The sequence below is a fragment of the Onychomys torridus genome, chromosome 22 (genome assembly GCF_903995425.1).
Source record: "Onychomys torridus chromosome 22, mOncTor1.1, whole genome shotgun sequence".
Taxonomy (NCBI): Eukaryota; Metazoa; Chordata; class Mammalia; order Rodentia; family Cricetidae; genus Onychomys; species Onychomys torridus.
In genome coordinates this window covers 27,231,453-27,250,486 of record NC_050464.1, presented here as the reverse complement: position 1 = coordinate 27,250,486, position 19,034 = coordinate 27,231,453, and the positions used below count along the sequence as shown (strand labels likewise).

Sequence of the window (19,034 nt, the reverse complement as noted above, 5' to 3'; positions counted from 1 at the left end):
TTGAATGTGAAATTTCCCCCACAGGCCCAGTTGTGTTAACTCTTTGTCCCAACTGGTGGCACTGTCTAGGAGGGTTCTGGAACCTTTGGGACTGTGCCCTAGCAGAAGTAGGTCACCAGGGGTAGAGGTTGATGGTTCTGGCCTACCTCTCAGCCCTCTGATCCACCCAGATGTGAACACACCCCATGCAGGCTCTCAGTGCCATAGATCAACATACTCTGCCAGCATGCTGTCCCTGACACGATGGTCTGTTTCCCATGATTCTGTACCCTAGAACAAGCCTCTCTTCCTTTACACCAATTGTGTCAGGAGTTTTGACCCTTGGACATAAAAGTAATCTAAGCATGCATTTGTGACTGTGTATGGGGGGGGGGGGGGGGGGAGACAGACATAGAGGAGACAGACATAGACACAGAAATAGACAGACAGACAGACAGACAGACAGAAAGAGGGAGAGTCATTAAGTGTGTATAATTTACCCCTTGAATCATAGGGCAGTCATGGGGTTTAATTTTATATTCTATATTTAAATTTCTTTAAGTCACACAGCCTTTCATTATACGCCTAAAGTAAATAGTCTAAATTTTCTTTTTTTTTAAATAGTAAATTGTCTTCACCCTTGAGCATTTATGTCATACATGTATACAATGAAACAGGACCATAACCACTTCCACTTCACCCTCCCATTCTCCCCAAATCTACCTCCAAGAAGCCACCCTCCAAATTCCATGTTCTCTTCCCCCACCAATAACCACTAAGTGCAGTTAGCGTATGTGTGTATAGGTATGTATAGGGAGGGAGCCATCTACAGGAGCATGGGGATTCTACCAGTGGCCACATCCCCAGAGGAAATTCTCTTACCAGGCAGCCACCAACTGCCTAAAGCAGTTGGCAGTAGGGGGCGAGGCCTGGAAAGCACCCCCTCTCTGCGCTGGAATTAGACTGGTGATCCTGTGTAGGCCTTATGCAGGTAACCACAGCTGCTGTGAGCTCATGAGTGCAACATCCACATGGTGTCTAGAAGACAGCATTTCACAGCTCCCCTCCCCATCCTCTGGCTCTTTCCACTCTCTCTTCCAAGATGTTTCCTGAGCCTCAGTCATCAAAAGAGACTGATTACTCAGCCCTAAATGGGGGCCTATCTTCATCAGTCCCGGCACTAAATTTCTCTCTTAAGTAACTTTATTTTAGCTTTTTACTGGAACCAGAAACTTTTTCTCACTTTTAGAATGTTTATCAACAGACACACGTGGAGGAGGAGGAGGAGGAGGAGGAGGAGCAGGAGGAGGAGGAGGAAGAAGAAGAAAAAGAAAAAAGGAGGAGGAGGAGGAGGACCCAAATGACTACAGAAAATATTCCTAAGCCAAAGATAAGGACAAGACAGTTGTCAACAGGATGGTGACCGGTTAAGGGTGAGATGACCCTGGAGCCTCCAGAAGGGCAGGAACAGTGGCTCTACCATGTGGGATGTCTACATATTTGTCAATGCCCTCATGACCAGGGTTGGTGAGCTGCAGGCCAGCCATGTGGGTGTTTGATTGAAAAGTGAACTTTTCGTATGGAAATTGAAGTATGCTCCCCTGGCAGCCTTTGTTCCTTCTCACTTTCATGATCTTTAGGAGGGTAAAAAATGTTGCAGAAAGTTGAATGCTGTTATGCAAACTGCAGTCTTGGGTCCCATTCTACACTGCACTTGTCTATGGAGTTTGGTTCCAAAACTCTTCAAAAGACTTTAAAGAGTTTTCATTGAACTCATTCCCAGGCTAGTTTTGTTTCCCATAATGGTTTCATGAGGTAGTTAATGATTTGTTCTCAGAAATAAACCAGTGTCTTGAGCTTCCAGATGGGGTCATTGGCTGTGGTTTGCTAGTAGAACGTTGACCTCTTCCCATCAGATATCTGCTTCTGGAAATGTGTCTTTTAATCCTTTAGCTCCCCTGCTCTACGTGTGTGTGTGTGTGTGTGTGTGTGTGTGTGTGTGTGTGTGTGTGTGTGTGTATTTTCATATTCAAAATTGTTCTGAAGTTTCATTAGAGTTTTGGTACAGTATTTACTTTTAGGGAGAGGATCTTCCAAATGCATCTTCCCCTGGTCTCAAGACATGAGAATGACCCTAGTAGCATGCTGGGATGCTAAGAATGTCAGTTGGTTCTCACGGAGGCCGTGAGCCATTTTGTAAGCTTGGATCTGTGTGCCTGCCAGGGGATCCCCTGTATTCGTTGAGCCCTGCCTGTGGAGGTTAAGTCTGCTCTGTCTTTGATGTTTTAGATAGTATTGAGACTCTTTTTAATTTTTTTTCCTGCCTCACTAGATACAAATGCTCTGCAAAGCCCTTTCGCATGGAAACCTTGGCCACATTGAACGGGGGGGAAAAAGGGAGATTCACAGTAAAAATAAAACCAAGGCAGAAGTGACAGCCATCTATGTGATACCCCCACAGCTAAGGGGGGAGAGGAAGCACACAGATGGTTGTAGAACTTGTGAAATTTGGTTGGAGCTCATTCCTGCACAAAGCTCATGTTATAATTTAGCACCAAATCTTCAGGTCATTTAATGGGCACCTTTCTGTAAAGTCTCCTTAATTAGGCTGTGGGGTGTGTGTGTGTGTGTGTGTGTGTGTGTGTGTGTGTGTGTGTGTGACAGAGAGAGAGAGAGAGAGGGAAACTTTCCAGAGATTGTCCACAGGGACTACTGGGCACTGGTGATTTTGCTGTGAGGAACCCTGAAAACAAAGATGATTTTCAGAGCCATTTCCCTACATTGCTGGCCTTTTATGGACAAGTCTTTTGAGTTCTCCTTTCTCTGTTTTACAGATTTCCTCTTGTTCATTTTACCCTACTCCACCTTCATGCTTTTCTTATCTTTTTCGCTGGTTTTGATTTTTCGAGACAGGGTTTCTCTGTGTAGCCTGTAGCCCAGGCTGGCCTCGAACTCAGAGATCTGCCTGCCTCTGCCTCCCCACTGCTGGGATCCTTTCTTATCTCAGCTTGCTGTCTTGTGTTAGAACTCTTGAGGTTTCAAAAACATTTCCTGGGCACTGTTTTTCTGTCTGAGAAACCACATAATCTGGAAGTTTGTGCTAGCCATTAGACACTTGAAACTATTAATTGAGATAGAAATGTGTTTTATATTTAAAAATCATTTCCTCAGTTGTGTCAGCCACATCCCATGTGCTCAGCAGATACCCATAGCCAGTGGTTATTGGTTGGCCACGGCACCATTCACTTCTGGTCTCACACAGATGAGGATAACTTCCAGTGCTGGGTGATTTTCTTTTTCCCACTGATGGCGTGGACTTGAGCCATTTCTGGTGCCATGCTGTTCTGTTCACAGTGCTGACAGGATCTAGTTCCGGTTTCTCACAGTCTTCTATCATCTACCTTGAGTCTTGACATGGGCCATCTGCAGCATGGCTCAGAGTTCAATTGCGCTGGGCAGAGGGGTCCCTGGGTTTGATTTTTTTTTTCCTGCCCAAAGTGCATGAGATTAATTTCTCAGGCCCCACGAGTCTATATCGGCTTCTATGAGGTCTGTGTTGTCATTATCTTTTCAAACCCTCTTAGCTCTTGGCTGCCTCACTGATGGCTGCCTCGTTCTGTGAACCAGCTGCCGCTGTTCTATTACAGCTGTTGATCAATACACGACCTTCACTTTGCAGCTCTCCTAGCTCCATCTTCCCAGAAAAGCCGCTTCCTCCTGTGGGCGTGGTTTCAGAAGTTATAGGAGGTTATCTCTGGGAGGTCTCAGGCCTTTCCCTTGAAGCTCTGTGTTCTTGCAGACAGGGAACCAAGGCTTTTTGAAGCAAAATGCAATAACTCCACGGTGGCTTTTTCATGCCTTTTGAAAATCCGAGGACCATTCTTTTCACGGGCTATTCACACACATTAAAAATCTCTCCAAATCAAGAAATCCAACTTGCAGGTTTTCTCCTGATACCAACATACACATGAGTTACAAGTATGGTATTTATTGAAAGAATCAAGCCTGGAGTTCTGATACTCCTTTGTCTCTTTCTGGGGCACCACTTTCCCCCCTCAATAGGTAAAACTTCTAATTTTATTCAAGTCCATTTTTAAAAAGTCCACATTATTCTTAAAATGTTGACGGGAATGACTTTAGTCATCCGCAAACTGACCCCGCTGGTCTGAATCCCTTCATTCCATGGCTAAAAGGAAGGCTATTTTAAAAACAGTTCTGTCTAATGAAAATGTAATATTTCTTTTGTTGAATGTCATTTCCTGACTTCAGGAATTTTTTAATACTAATAAGGGACCTACTGTCCATCAGATGCCTCCTTGCCCCCCACATTTCTTTGTTCTTTTGTAGACATGGGGTGAACCCCCCCATGTCCATCATTTTCAAATGCTTCTGATTTGACCTGTGGACAAAAGCAATCTACTTTCTGTCTTTTTCTATCGGTGTGCCTTTGCAGGAGACTAGAAATACCATATCCTGCCCGAGAATAAGAATTCTTCAAAAGTCTCATCTCCTCCTGGATTCTAATTTCCAAAGCCAGCATTTATTAAGGGAAGTGGATATGAGTGTGGTATTGGCGTGTGGACATGCATTTATTTGTTGTGGTTTTATTTTCCATTTGTACTTAAGGTGCAAGTGACCCACATACAAAAGGAATTATTTAAAACAAGTTCCTTGTGTCTCCCTCTCTGCCAACTGAGATGTCTCAAGATGAAGTAGAGAATGAAGTGAAGTGCAGGGAGTCTGCAGATGCTGTACACATCCTCCCTAGAGCAAGAAGCAGGAAGAGGCATTTGCTATGAGCATAGGTATCAGGCAGACCAAACGAAATTGCAGGATCCCTGGCTAAATCTAAAATCCTCATAAATAAGGATTTACTTGTGTGTATGTGTGTGTGTGTGTGTGTGTGTGTGTGTGTGTGTGTGTGTGTGAGAGAGAGAGAGAGAGAGAGAGAGAGAGAGAGAGAGAGAGAGAGAGAGAGAGAGAGAGAGAATGAGCGCCCAGGTGCTTGCAGAGGTTAGAAAAGAATCCCAGACTCTGGAGCTGGAGTTACAGCTGGGAGCTGAACTCTGGTCCATTGTAAGAGCAGCAAGCTCCCTTATTCTCTGAGCCATCTCTCCAATGCCTTTGAACTTATTCCCAAAACTGTTCAGTGAACAAAAGGTAACTTTAGTGAAATAGAGAGTTATTAGAAAAATGCAGGAAGGTGTATGTCTTAGTTTCTATTCTATTTCTGTGAAGAGACACCATGACCAAAGCAACTTAAACAAAAAAGAAGCATTTTACTGAGGGGCTTGCTCACAGTTTCAGAGTGGAGTCCATGACCATGACCATCGTGGTAGATAGCATGGCAGCAGGCAGGCAGACATGGTACTGGAGCAGTATCTGAGAGCTCCCATCCTCATGCGCAGACAGCAGGGAGAGAAGGGGGGAAAAGGGGGAAGGAAAGGGAGAGGTGGGGCTGGTGTGGGCTTTTGAAACCTCAAGACCCACCCCCAATGACATACCTCCTTCAACAAGACCACACCTCCTAATCCTTCCTAAACAGTCCACTAACTGGAAACCAAAACATATTCAAATATAAGAGCCTATCAGGGCCACACTTATTCAAACCACCACACTATGCAAAAAAGAAATCAAGTAACAACTGTCCATCCCATTTGGTAGTACGTTTTTATTGTTACACTTCATCTCTCAGGGGTTGGGGTTATTTGCATAAGTCTCCAATCAGCTTTGCTTAAGCCAAAGGAATCCTAACACCCCTCCCCATTTTCTACTTGATTATCCACATTGGCATTACTTGTCGGCACAGAAACATATCCCTTCATCCCAATTTAGTTCAGAGCATGGAAACTATTGATGTGCAATTAATTGCTATTCATGGTGGGATGTAACAGAAGCCAACATGATTGAGTCAATTGTTGCTGGGGGCTGAAGATTTCCTTTCCATTTAATAAAACGTGATAAATATGATTTTAATACAAGCCTAGAAACCCTGATGAAGCCTTTAGTTTTTATTCTTTCAGCATTTCCAGAGTGCTTTCTGTTGTGAACAAGAGCTTAGAGGAGGAGAAAACTGTTGTGGAGCTACCAGACACACCAAGGTTTCATTTGTACAGGAAGAAGATACACCTGCCTCTGGTGTCTCTGGAGGGTTGGCATCAGGACCCCCAATGATCCAAGTCGTCAGGTCCCTTGGCTAAAATGACATTATACTTGCATATAACCTCTGCAGTCCTCTTGTATACTTTATTATACTTATTTATGTGTGTGCATGCATGTCTAAAGACTTGTACATGTAAGTGCAGAGGCCAGAGGAGAACATAATATAATGTGTCTTATTCCTTCACTCTCCACTGTACACTTCCCAGTGACAGGGTCCCTTGCTGAACTTGGAGCTAGACTAGCTACCAACAGGCTCCTGTGATCCTCCTGTCTCTGCCTCCCTTAGCACTGGAGTTATAGGTGCACGTGTGACTACACACCTGGCTTTTTTATGGGGGTGATAGGGATTTTAACTCAGGTCCTCATGTTTGTGCAGTAAACACTTTACTCCTGAGTCATCCTCCCAGTCCATCCTATATTTTAAATAATTACTGGATTACTTTTGTATTTAATACAACGCAGTTACCATACAAGGAGCTGTTATTTAGGTCTGTACATCTTCAGTACAGGTGCAGTATTTTAAAAACTGATTTTATTAATTCCTTAAGGACTTCATACAATAGATTTGGATTGCATGCACTCCTCACTTCTCTTCCTAACTCCTCCCAGATCCACTTCCCACCTACCTGCCCCCTCCCAACTCCATGTCTTCTTTTCTCTCCTCCATAATAACCCACTGAGTAACGGGTGTTGCCCCCAAACTCACAGGCATTGATCTATCCACTGGAGCATGGTCAACTTCGCATCAGCCACACCTTTGGAAAAATCCCCTTCTCCCATCAACTGTCCATAGCTCCTCAGCTAAGGATGAGGAATGGTGAGACCCTCCCCATTCCATGATGGCATGTTGACTGGCTTGATTTTGTGCCGGCAAACACAGCTGCCATAAGTTGACGAGTGCAATGGTCCTGTAGTGTCCAGAAGACTCTGCTTATCACCAGTTCTCACTGACCTCTGGGTCTTACAGTCTTTCTACCCCCTCTTCCTTGATGGTTCTTGAGACTGAGCCCCTCCCCTTCCTGCCTCTTTGTATGTGTGCATTTGCGCATGTGCACGTGTGCATGTGGTAGATGTTCTGCTTCACATTCAAACCAACACATAGTGGGTCTTTACAATTGACTGCTGACAGGGTCTCACCCCAGACAGTAGGCTGTAATGCAGACATGGTGTGACTCAGCACTAGAAACAGGAGCTTGTTGGAAATCTTCCCAGCTGCTTCCAGTGGGAGGCAAAGTTTAGACCTCTAAGCCAACCTGCTGGTCCACCCTACAGGTTTCTGATACATGGATGGGGGTCAAGACCCTGAACTTGTATCTCTGTAAGCTCCTGGGAGGTTCTGATGCCATTGCCCTGGAGACTGCCCTTTAAGAACTTCTGGAGAGAGACACCTTTGCAGAGATCAGAGGGATCCCATCTCTGGGTTGCATGTGACAGATACTGTTGTGATTTAGGTTTGAAATGTCCCCAAAGGCTTATGTGTTGAAGGTTTGGTCTCCAGTGCAATGTTCAAAGGTGGGGCTCTAACCAATGAGTTACTTTATTGATGAATTCATGACTTGATGATGTTTGGAGGTTTGGGGCAAACTGGGAGATAGGGGCTTGTTGAGGGAGTTGGTCACTTGGGATGTGGCTTTGGAGGGTATTTCTTGTCCTTGGTCCCTTCCTGTGTTTATGTTTCCTGGCAGTGAAAGTGCCTAATGAAGTGAGCAGCTGTGCTCCATCATGCCCCTTTCCATGGTCCATGTGACCATGGGCCAAAACCTCTGAAACAGTGAACAAAATTAAGTCTATCTTCTTTTTAAAGTTGCCAGGTATTTCGTTACAGTGATAAAAGGGTGACTGACATAAACCTGGCCATTAGTGATGCTGACCAAACCAGGTCACATCTGGACTGGATATAGGAGGAACCATGGTTTACTCTTTCAAACTTTTTGTTCAAAAGCTGTGAGCGAAGAGCAGACCCAATGTTCTCAAGTGGTTACATCAGGAAGAGTCTGCTGATCTATTTGTTGTCTGAGAGACAACAAGAGCCTTGTTGCTTCCTACTCTGATCTGTCCCTTGACTTCACTTCTGCATTTTAATAGACCTCAATATCATATGAATAATTAGTGGGAAATGAGTATATAAAGGAAGGAAGCTGTAAATTTGCTTTAAAAGTCATTAAATCACACACTTAAATAAATGGATTTTTTAAGTATGTAAAGTATGTTTCAATAAACCTGCTGAAAAGGCTTGGCCAACTGTGATGGTTGTCTTGTGACTTGGTATTTGTCATAGCTCTTGTAATTTTGTTCTTAACAGTAGTGGGTTTTATTGCAGATGAGTCAGAATCTAATGTAGCCATGAAGGGAGGACACGCTGTTCCCCAAATATCAAGTCAAATGTATTGGATTTCTTGATGAGGGTTTGCTGGTCATAGCTGAGTTGACTGGCAGTTGGACAATTGGCTGAGGACAAAGATGGAGAGAGTGTGTGCTTCTCAATGTTTATTGGGATAACTGAGGGCTGTGCAGTTAAGTTTCACAAAGTGCAATTGTAGAAGCTACAAGGACTAAATGGAGCTGAGGTATAGAACCTGTGCAAGACTTGCTTTATATAGTTTGTGATGTCATGGCCAAGCGTGAGATGGGGACAGAGTCACAGGCTTTGGGAAAGGTCCATGACTCCTATTGAGAGTAGATGAAATAGGTCATGGCTTTTTGATTCTGCAGTCTACTATGACCCATGAAATGCCCAGTGGTGAAATGGGAATTAGTTGTGTTGTGGTGTCTCTCAGGAAGTATAGAATACACTAGAATGTTTATCACTAGGGGATGGGAGGCTGTAGAGTGTATTCATTTCTTATCACACACCATAGGATATTCACATTGATAACAGTAGCTAATTCTCACTTCTGACATGGAGGGAAGTGGGCCTATGTATAGCCAGAACAGAGTGTGTGTGGAGACTGTGCAGCAATGGGTGACATGGAGTAAGATGAACATTATTGTGCTGGTTGGTTTTTGTCAACTTGACAATCTAGAGTCACCCAAGAAGAAAGAACCTCAACTGAGGAACTGCCTCCACTAGATAGGCCTCTGGGTAACTCTAGTTGACACTTTCTTGATTAATGATTGATGTGGGAGGGCCCACCACAGTGGGCAAGACCATCACTAGTCAGGGGAGCCTGGGCTGTATAAGAAAAGTTGCTGAGCAAGCCATGGTATCTGTGGTGGTTTGCAATAAGAAGGGCCCTCATAGACTCTTTTAAAGCTTATTAACCAGGGAGTGGCAGTATTTTCAAGGATTAGCAGGATTAGGAGGGGGTGTGGTTCTATTGGAGGAAGTGTGTCACTGGGGGTGGGGTTTGAGGTTTCAAAAGCTCATGCCACACCAGAGTCCCATGGAGCCAGATGTAGTTCTCAGCTGCTGCTCCTCCAGTGCCATGAGTGTCCCTGCCGCCATGATGGTGATGGACCAAATCCCCATCTAGCTCCATGAAGTTCCCTTTTACTACACTGACCCAGGAAGACCCCACGGGGCACAGGGCTTCTCAGAAGGAGATAGCTACATTAGCGACCTTGAAGCATTTGAAAGTCATGAAGACTGGCAAACACTGAAGGTGCCTCTGATGCAGATGTGCTGAGCTCTTTCCTAAGCTAGATGTGTAGTAAGTCACAGAGACAGGGGAGAGTGAGGCTGAACTGGCTGGCATGGAAGCTGCTTGGTGGTAATGAGGCATCCATCAGAGACCTCAGGAAGATCACAGGCTGGAACAGAGGCAAATGGTGCTTCGAGAAGTTATGCCAGACCCACTTACCATCTGAAAGTAGTTCACAAGGCACTCATTTTCTCTTTTAAATTAATTTTCAGTAATCTACAAAACAGTGTTTTGTTTGATGATTTTTTTCAGGAGTCTTGTAGATATAAACTTAGCTTTGGATTCACTAGTCTGAGTTATTCTGGTCAAAACATCCTTGTGGGAATCCCCCACCCACACCCACACTCTATAGTGATGGACAGGTTCTGTGTTAAAGAGTCAACATGGATATGGCCCAAGTTCAACTCTTTCCAGAACCTTTCTGTTTTTCCTGGGTCCTGTTTCATGCTCCACCCCATTTTACACACACACACACACACACACACACACACACACACACACACACACACTTTGAGAACTCCCTCAGTCATTTCTTTGTGGAGTTCATTTGTCCTCAGTGTACTCTAGTCCCATCTTTATGAGTCCTTTGGCTCTCCGCAGATCACCAGCAAATCAACCTTTCTTACCTTCATCCTGGTCTCGTCTCTACGAGTGAATGTTGGATTTATTTAAAAGATGACTTTAGGGGGCTGGAGAGATGCCTCGGTGGTTAAAAGCACTTTCTGCTCTCGCAGAGGACCTGGGCTTGTTTCCCTGCATCTGCGTCTAAGTGCTCACAACCACTTATAATTCCGGCTCTGAAGGACCTAACTCCTCTTGCCTTTGTGGTCATCTGTCCTCACATACCCATACCCTGCCCCGCACCCCCCTCTCCCCCCCCCCCCCCCCCGCTGCATAATTAAAAACAATAAAATAAATCTTAAGAGACAAGATGACTTACTCTATAATCATTAGTCAAATGAAACCTAATTTTCTCTGATTCTGAGTCTATGTTTGTATCCCTCTCTGATCAGTTTATTCTGTTTCCCCTTAAGTACCAAGACCTCACTCTGTTATCTGTCACCCCTTTCCCAGTTGCATGTTTCTCCCTCAACCTTCCCCCTTCCCCCAGAGTGTCTACCTTTCTGGCCTCATTCCCACTACTTCCTAAACAGCCATCTTGTCCTCTCCCCCTCCCACGCCCCATCTCCAGTTTCTCTCCCAGCAGAGCAGACCAGCTAAGTCCTGTTCCATTTTTAGCATCCTAATGACACTTAGATGTACTGTTCACAGCCTGAGTTGACACACACTTCTTCCTTTGATGTCCCATCCACCAGACACACCCCATCTCTTCCACCCAACAAAGTGTTTACACACTACATATCATGTTCACAAATTTTTATGCTTAGAGCAAAACAAATTCCATTGGGAAAGATACCGGGGGCATCAGAGACCCTGAGGTATCTAACACACTGAAAAACAAACAAGTAAACAAGTAAACACAACAACAAACATTTTTTTCTCTCCAATTCTGTAAGTCATCCATCTACCTTCCCACACGTTGTGAATTCCTTATTAAAGGATTTTTTTCCCCCAAATCATAGACGTAGATATGGGTGTCGTCATCGAACTTGATGAAATGCGTGGGAGGTTTGGCTAGAACTTGGTAAATGACCTTGCCAATCTTTTTGCTTCCATCACCTTTGGTGTACCGCACACACTGACCTAGTAAGACATTTCTGTCTGCTTCTGACTTCACCTCTGCCGGCGGAAACTCAGGAATGATGTGGAGGTTACCGTTAATGTAATCATCCAGGAGTGGGTATATGTACAAGACCGGATCTCTCTCATAGGTAATGTAAAACCAGGTCTTGGTGATGGGCACCTGGGCTAGGACCACCCCCCTCCACTCATTCTGAGAGCCATCTTTGTCCTCAAATTCATGTTCCACTGCTCTGCCAACGATGGTGCTTGCGAGGTGGGTGCCTCTAACTTGAGGGAATGACACTTTCTGAGGCAGGATCTTAAGTTGTGAAATCCTTTGGTCGCTGTGAAGCTCCAGTCCGTAGACACAATCAATCCCATCATACTTCACTAAATAGAGAGAGGGATTTGTCGGCAGTTGATCCAGAACAATGGCCTTCCAGTGGGTGACTGGCTCGTTACCTTCTTTCCATCCATGAGAAATTCTGCAGCCGACAATGTTCTCCAGATCCTGGGAAGGCCTGTCTCTGTTCTGATTCTGGAGAGGTGGCCTGTCCCTCTTCGTCGGAATCATCTTCTTTATGGCTGTAGACCTCGTGCGGTGGGCCACAGCACTCCTGATCCATTGCCTTGTGGCTATCTTTCTACGCTTGGGCTTCATACTTGCCCACTGTCTGGCTTTGAAGAACTCGCCTGCTTAAACCAGACACAACACTGTTGCCTCTGCCATAGGAGTGCCTGCAAGAATAGGAAAGGGAGGGTGCTGGGCCAAGGCTCTTGTCCAGGAGAACTTTGGGGCAGGTGAAGAAGGCAGCGCTAAACAGGTTTGGATATCTAAATGTAATTTTGTTAGAAGAAATGAATAGGAAAATTAACACATGATCCTCTAGAGCTTAAAATAACAATCTCAGAGATACGTTTCTTCGGCCTGCAGGCAGTTTGTCTCTACTGAGGAACCTCTTCCCTGACTGGCTAGGATTATGGCGGGGGTTGGGGTTGGGGTTGGGGTTGGGGTGGTATGCCTGTCCCCAAGTGAGCAAACAGAAGGGAGGCAGGATAGCAAAGGAACCAGAAGGGTGGCCACACCTCTCCTTCTCCCTCAAGCCATGAGCTAGGTGGCTGCACCCACAAATACCTGTCTCTGCCTCCTGTCCACTGGCCCTCTGTGTCGTGTCTCCTGATCCAGCCCCAGGTTTGTTACATAAAGCTGTTCAGAGTCTCTGATTTTAGAAGTCAGTACCACGAGCCCCAATTCAAAGGAAGGCTCATTGGTCTAGGCAACAGCAGCCATTTAGAAACAATTTGTATCTTCTAAAACACATCCGGACAAAGAGAAACTTTGGTATTTTAGCGGAATAATGAATCTGATATTGTTAGCAAGGATAATAAACTTGGATGAAGGACTGCCCTTGACCATTCCCTCAGCTACCAAACATGGGCGGCAGTAACCACATACAAGGACAAGCGTTTTCAAGGAAAACTCTTAACTTTTTGGGACTACAGAGGTCCCAGTTACTTCATAAACATATTTACCCAAAGAAAATGTCCTAGTTGTCCAGATTCTGTCTTCTGAAAACGTTTAGGCGCCAAAAGCCTCTTGAACTGTGGGGTTCAAGCAGCTGGAACTGGCTTCCTCGCACCGCTGGGAAGATAGTGAACCCGCCTCCACGGGTCTAGCGCCCCTAGTGGAGTGGACGCGCAACCTCCGCCGCTGCTCTGTGACATCACCGAGTCTCTGCTTACATCATAGAACCCCCTCACTGCCCGGTTTCTTCCCTAGTTACACACAGATCTAAAAACGCTTCTCACCCGGATCTAAAAACGCTTCTCATACAGCCGCCTGGAGACCCCAAATAAAGTCTCCACCCAACTACTCTGATGACTTGGGTTACTCTGCCCAAGTAACTCACTCCCTGTATCTTTTTATTTTTTCCTGAAAAAGGTCTCCAGTTTCTGAGTCACCAACGCACTTGATGGTTATTTTCCTAGCTCTCATCTTTCCCTTGCTTATCCTTAAGCCATTCTTTGTACCAGAAAGGTTGCCAGCCTCGCGGAGGCAGCCCACTGGATAACACACCAAAATTAGCTTTATCAAAACCCATAATTAGAGGATGGCCATTTTTATTCAAACAAAGCTGGAGTTTGACAGGATTAAATACCTTGTATTAAAGTCAATGGCAATCATGAATTATGGATCCTTTGCAAAGAGCGAGGAAAAATTAGGTCCTGGGCCTGCTTCCAAAGTCGGGGTAAACTCGTGACAAATCTGATATCGACCAGTCATATTTTAAATGCCTTTAAAATTCACCAGCACTTCTGGTTACAAGGAATTTATTAGATCAAATGCAGTAAAACAGGATGAAATAGATGAGGTAATTTCATTTTTGAAATATGGGCAGACAGAATACTGGATATAGGTAAATATGAAATTTGCTTGCAAATTATAGAGGGCACTTCAATTGTTCATGCCACATAGTTCTTCAGAACTTCAAAAGGATCCTTCCCAGCATCCTCCCCTGTCCCCACTGCGCCCTGTCCATCCTCTTCCTCTTCCCACATAATTCTCTTCTACTTTAATGTCTTAAATTTTTTAATGTGTATATATATTCAGAGCTTACTGACTTACAGTACTTTTGTAAGTCTGACCACTTTCCTGAAGGTAACTTCTCTTTTTCTTCATTCTCTGCTTTAAGTGTGTTCCCACTCATACTCTGATTTTACTCTTTCTCTGCCCTTATGTGGCCACCTGCCATTATATGAATGTTGGTCCACCATAGGGCTGACCTCAATGTGGTTTTAACTCAAATGACATTTCCCCTTCTTCTCCCCTTCATCTTCCTCCTCCAGGTACTGCTGAGATTTATACCCTAGGGATGTTTTAAAGACTAATAAAATTGACCTGGAGAGCACGTGAGTACCCCCCCGCCCCCCCACACACACCAAGAGAGAAAACATCTAATATTTTCTAAGAACCATAAGAACCATAAACAAACAAGAGAATTTTCAAAAGATGAAGTACAAATAACCAATAAATATAAGAAAAAATACGCTCATCCTAGCCACCAACTTGGAGGGGAAAGAATTTGTCTTACTTTACACTTCCAGGTACTAATCTGTTACTGAGAGAAACACAAGGCAGGAATTGAAGTGGAAAGCATCAAGAATGCTGCTTACTGGCTTGCAATCCATGGCTCACTCAGCTTTCTTTCCTTTTCATACAGCCCAGGGCCACCTACCTAGGGGATGACTCTACCTATAGTGGGCTAGACTCTCCCATAGCTACCATCAAAAAGTGTATAATTCCTCACAGCCAATGTGATGAGGCAATTCTTCATTTGATGTTCCTTCTTCCCAGATGTCTCTAGGTCCTGTCATATCGACAATACCAACTAACTAAGACCTCTGCACATCCATGTTGGTGGTCACACTAGACACTACCCACAATAGACAAGCCATGTGGTAACCATAGCTGCCAATCACTGCCTGAATAGCTAAAGAAAATGTGGTATATACACATTAGCGTATTTTTCATCTGTGGATAAGAGTGAAGGGTTTTGATCTCAGAAAATGGATGGAACAGCAAAGTATACTATGTTAAATAAAACAAGCCAAATTCAAAGACATTTGTGAAATTTGAGTTTTAGTAAAGGACAATGAATAAAAGGAATAAAAGGGGATATTTAGGAAGAGAAAGGGGACCAGTCGGGTGGGTGTTCAGGTGGACAAAGAGGGTAACAAGGAGAATGGAGGTGATCAAAGTGCAGTATAAACATGGGCAAAATGTCACAATAAAGCCCATTCATTTCTACATTTAAGGTCCATCGATATCAAGGAATAGACTCTAAACAATGTTTTGATTAAATTGGGGATTTATAGTTTAGAGACACTCTAAATTTTATTTGTATTTTTATTCCCACAAATGGCCTGGCACAGATGACAGGATATGGCCAAGTGGTTCAGTCTTTGAACATCACGGCAACCATCTAGAACTCCCATCATTCAGTGAGCTGCTGGGTTACCATGGAGGAGGAAGCAGCTAGAGCTCCTAAGGGTACACGAAAAGGCAGACTAATGCTCCTACTGTTACAGCTGTCCAGATCTTCACCCTTAGCTGTGGTGGGGTATGTTTCCCCCCACAAAGCAATTTTCTGAAGATTAATCCCCAGTGGAACCATATTTGGGAGGTCAAGTAGGCTTTGACCTCAAACACCAATTAACGCTGCTGTTGTGGGAAAAGCTGGATTATGAACGGGAGTTTGACTCCCTTTCTTGTCTCTTTAGCCCACTGGATGTCTTCTGCGATGGCAACATCCAACAAGCATGTCTTCTTCTGTTGATGGTCCCTTGATCTCAGACTCCCGAGATCTTGAACCAGGAGTCATGTAAGATCCGCTTCATTATAGACTACCCAATCTGTGTTACTCTGTTTTATCAAGCAACATGGTTGAGAATGCCTGCGAAGAGTGAGCAGGCAGGTCACAGGGCAGGGAAAGCAAGGCTGGCAGAATGAATTGGGTTGTTGTTATTGCTGAATGGAGATGAGAAGGGCTCAGTGTGATCACGTGAGTGCTAAATGGGAGAGGGCAGCAGAGAGGAAGAGTGCCGGTCAGAGAGGTGCAGCCTGGGAGAGACTCATCCATTCACTGTTGGCCTTGGAGATGGAGGGGGCCAGTGGGGAAAGGGAAAGGCAATAAAACCACCGATCTAAGAGCTCCAGGCATTGCCTTTAGGTAGTGGAACCCTTTTCAGAGCCCTCACTTTGTAGGGTGTAAAAGAAAACTGCATCGCTCTAATCTAGGGTCTGTGGCCATCTGACTCAGCAGTGACAGCTAACATGGCGTAAAGGTGCAGACACAGGTGAGGGCCAGGAAGAAGCCTGCTGATCTAGGAAGACCCTTGGCCTTCAAGGGCTGGAGACTCTTGTTCCGCCCAGAAACCCTGGACGACCCATCTACACTGGTAAGGGCATCGCAACATGTCCAGACCCCTCAGAAGCATGCCTGCCATGGTCTGGAGGAATAATCCCCTTTTCTCAATTAGACAAATCTAGAAAAATCAAAATGCCACCATAAAGTTATGAAAGTTAAATAGCCTTGCACCCACAGCCAAGACGTGCTAAATCCTAGCAGGGCGCTTGCCTGCCAAAAGAAAAAACATGTGGAAAAGACCAGGGCTACCAATCTTTTTGACAAATCATAAAGGTTGAAATGGAAATCACTGCCATGCCAGGGTCATTCCCCAATTCAAAGACAAAAGAGGAAAACCATCTCCCTGATGGTGACACCAAGATGATCCAAGGATTTTAAACATCTGTCCTAAAGCCAGGGTTCAAGAATTGGTGAGAAACTCCCCAAACAGAAGAAAACACTCAACATCAGTGGAATAGGAGAAACAAGAAAGAGCCAAATGGGAATTACTGATGAAAACAGTAAGAGTGGGGGATTGAAGAAAAGTGCCCAGGCAAGTTCATCAGTAAAGCGGAGATAGGAGAGGGGGCAGAAAAGGTGGGAGAGACGGCGGGAGAGTGGTTAAGAACACTGTATGGTCTTGCAGAAGACTGGGGTTCAGTCCCCAGCACCAATGGATCTGATGGCCTCTTTGGGTACCATACTCACATATGGTGCACTTGAGTGCATGTGTATGCACACGTGCGCGCACGCACACACACACACACACACACACACACACACACACACACACACAGAGAGAGAGAGAGAGAGAGAGAGAGAGAGAGAGAGAGAGAGAGAGAATTAAAATCTTTAAAAAATAAAAAATAAGTAGTCAGGCATAATGATCACTCCTTTAATCCCAGCATTCAGACACAGGTTTATCTCTGTGAATTCAATGCCTGCTTGGTTTATATAGCAAGTTCCTGGCCAGCCACAGCTACACAGTAAAACCCTGTGTCAAAACAAAATGAAAAAAGAAAGAGCGCCATATTTATTTCTGATAAAGTAGACATCAGAGTAAATATTTCTCCCGAGAAATATTAAACTGAGCTCCATGGACGAGGAGGAGACCCCAATCCTTCATAGCACTACCCATCACAGCCTCTGCACGAAGCAAGAATGGATAGAGTTGAAAAGAAAAACAGGGAATCTACAATTAAAGTTGGGGATCTAGGTTAGCTCATCAACAACAGAAGTAGGCAGAAAGCCAGCTAGGATGTGAAAGGCTGACACTTCCCAATAGCATCAGGGTGTTCTCTTTTTCTTGAAGTACCCATGGACTGCTCAACTAGATGGGCAGATTCTCAGGGATCACAGAACAAAATGTGGTAAACATCAAAGAAAGGATGTCCCACAGGATATGTTTGTTGATCTAGTTACACAGATTTCACGTAGCCCAGGCTGGCCTTCAACTCATTATGGAGCCAGGGATGGTCTTGAACTCCTGATCCTCCTGCCTCTACCTCTTGGTGCTGGGATTGCAGGCATATACCCACCACATCTGCCTTATGCGGTGCTGGGAATGGAACCCAGGGCTTTGTGCCTGGTAGGTGAGCACTCTTGTCCACTGAGCTGCATCTCCAGCCTCTCAGGATGTGTTTTACTAACACAATAAGAATCAAAGTAGAAGTCATTAATAGAAGGCATCAGGGAATCTCCCAAATCAATAAACAATACATATGTCAAGAATGAAATAAATAAAATATGCAACGTTGAAAATGAAGGGGAAACATAACATCAAAATTTGTGGGGTGTAGTTATAAAGGTTCTAAGAGGGAATTTTTATTTCCAACACTAATTCTTATATTAGAAGCAAACAGTGGTTTCAGTGGTCGCAGGCCAGCAACCTAAGGTCTTATCTACATGAGAAAATAAGAAAAGAATTAATTCAATGAGAGACAGTCATCTTAAAAACAAGCCCCAACTCAATAACATTAAAGATAAGAAACTAATTAGAAAAAAAGTCAATGAAACACCATCAGTTTTTTTTTTTAATTTTAGCAAAGAATGGTTATTTTGTGGCTTTGGTTAAACCAAGATTGAGAAAAGATGCGGTCCACTCTGGTGATTTTAAAAAGAAATTACTATGTTTTAGAGTTTGTGAAGAACACTGAACTTAACACCACAGACAAAAATTAAAAAAAAAATTATTCATCATTAAAATCCTTTTTAATGCCAGTGTTTACTCAACTTGTCACTGCTATAATCTCTTTAATATCAGAAAAGATTCTCAGCCATGCCATATGGAAATTATGCAATGTTGAAATGGAAACAAAGTGTTGTATTTCCAACACAGATCCTGGATGGAAAACAAAAAACAAAAAACAACAACAACAACAACAAAAAAAACAACCATTGTTTTATCATAAGGAAACTAGCTTGGGTGGCCCACGAGATCCACACCTTTTCTGTTTTCTTGGTGTGTCTTAGAACCATCTCTTCAGACAGCATCTTAGCTGTGTTATAATTTTCTTCAAAAAAAAAAAAAAACACAAAAAAACAAAACGGAACTGTCTGCTGTACTGTTGGGCCTGCCAAGGTGCTTTGGAGATCCTGGACCACCAGACACAGTGAAAGTCCAGTCAGCCATCCCAAACCAGATTGACAGTGTCATTTTAGA

General features: G+C 44.1%; 1 protein-coding gene across 1 annotated transcript; it reads right to left on the bottom strand.

The window, feature by feature from the left end:
- Nucleotides 1-11,307: 11,307 nt before the first annotated feature.
- LOC118572681 (Y-linked testis-specific protein 1-like) lies at nucleotides 11,308-12,126 on the bottom strand. Its single transcript, XM_036172462.1, has one exon. It carries the CDS (start codon nucleotides 12,124-12,126, stop codon nucleotides 11,308-11,310), a length of 819 nt encoding a protein of 272 aa, XP_036028355.1.
- Nucleotides 12,127-19,034: the final 6,908 nt, after the last annotated feature.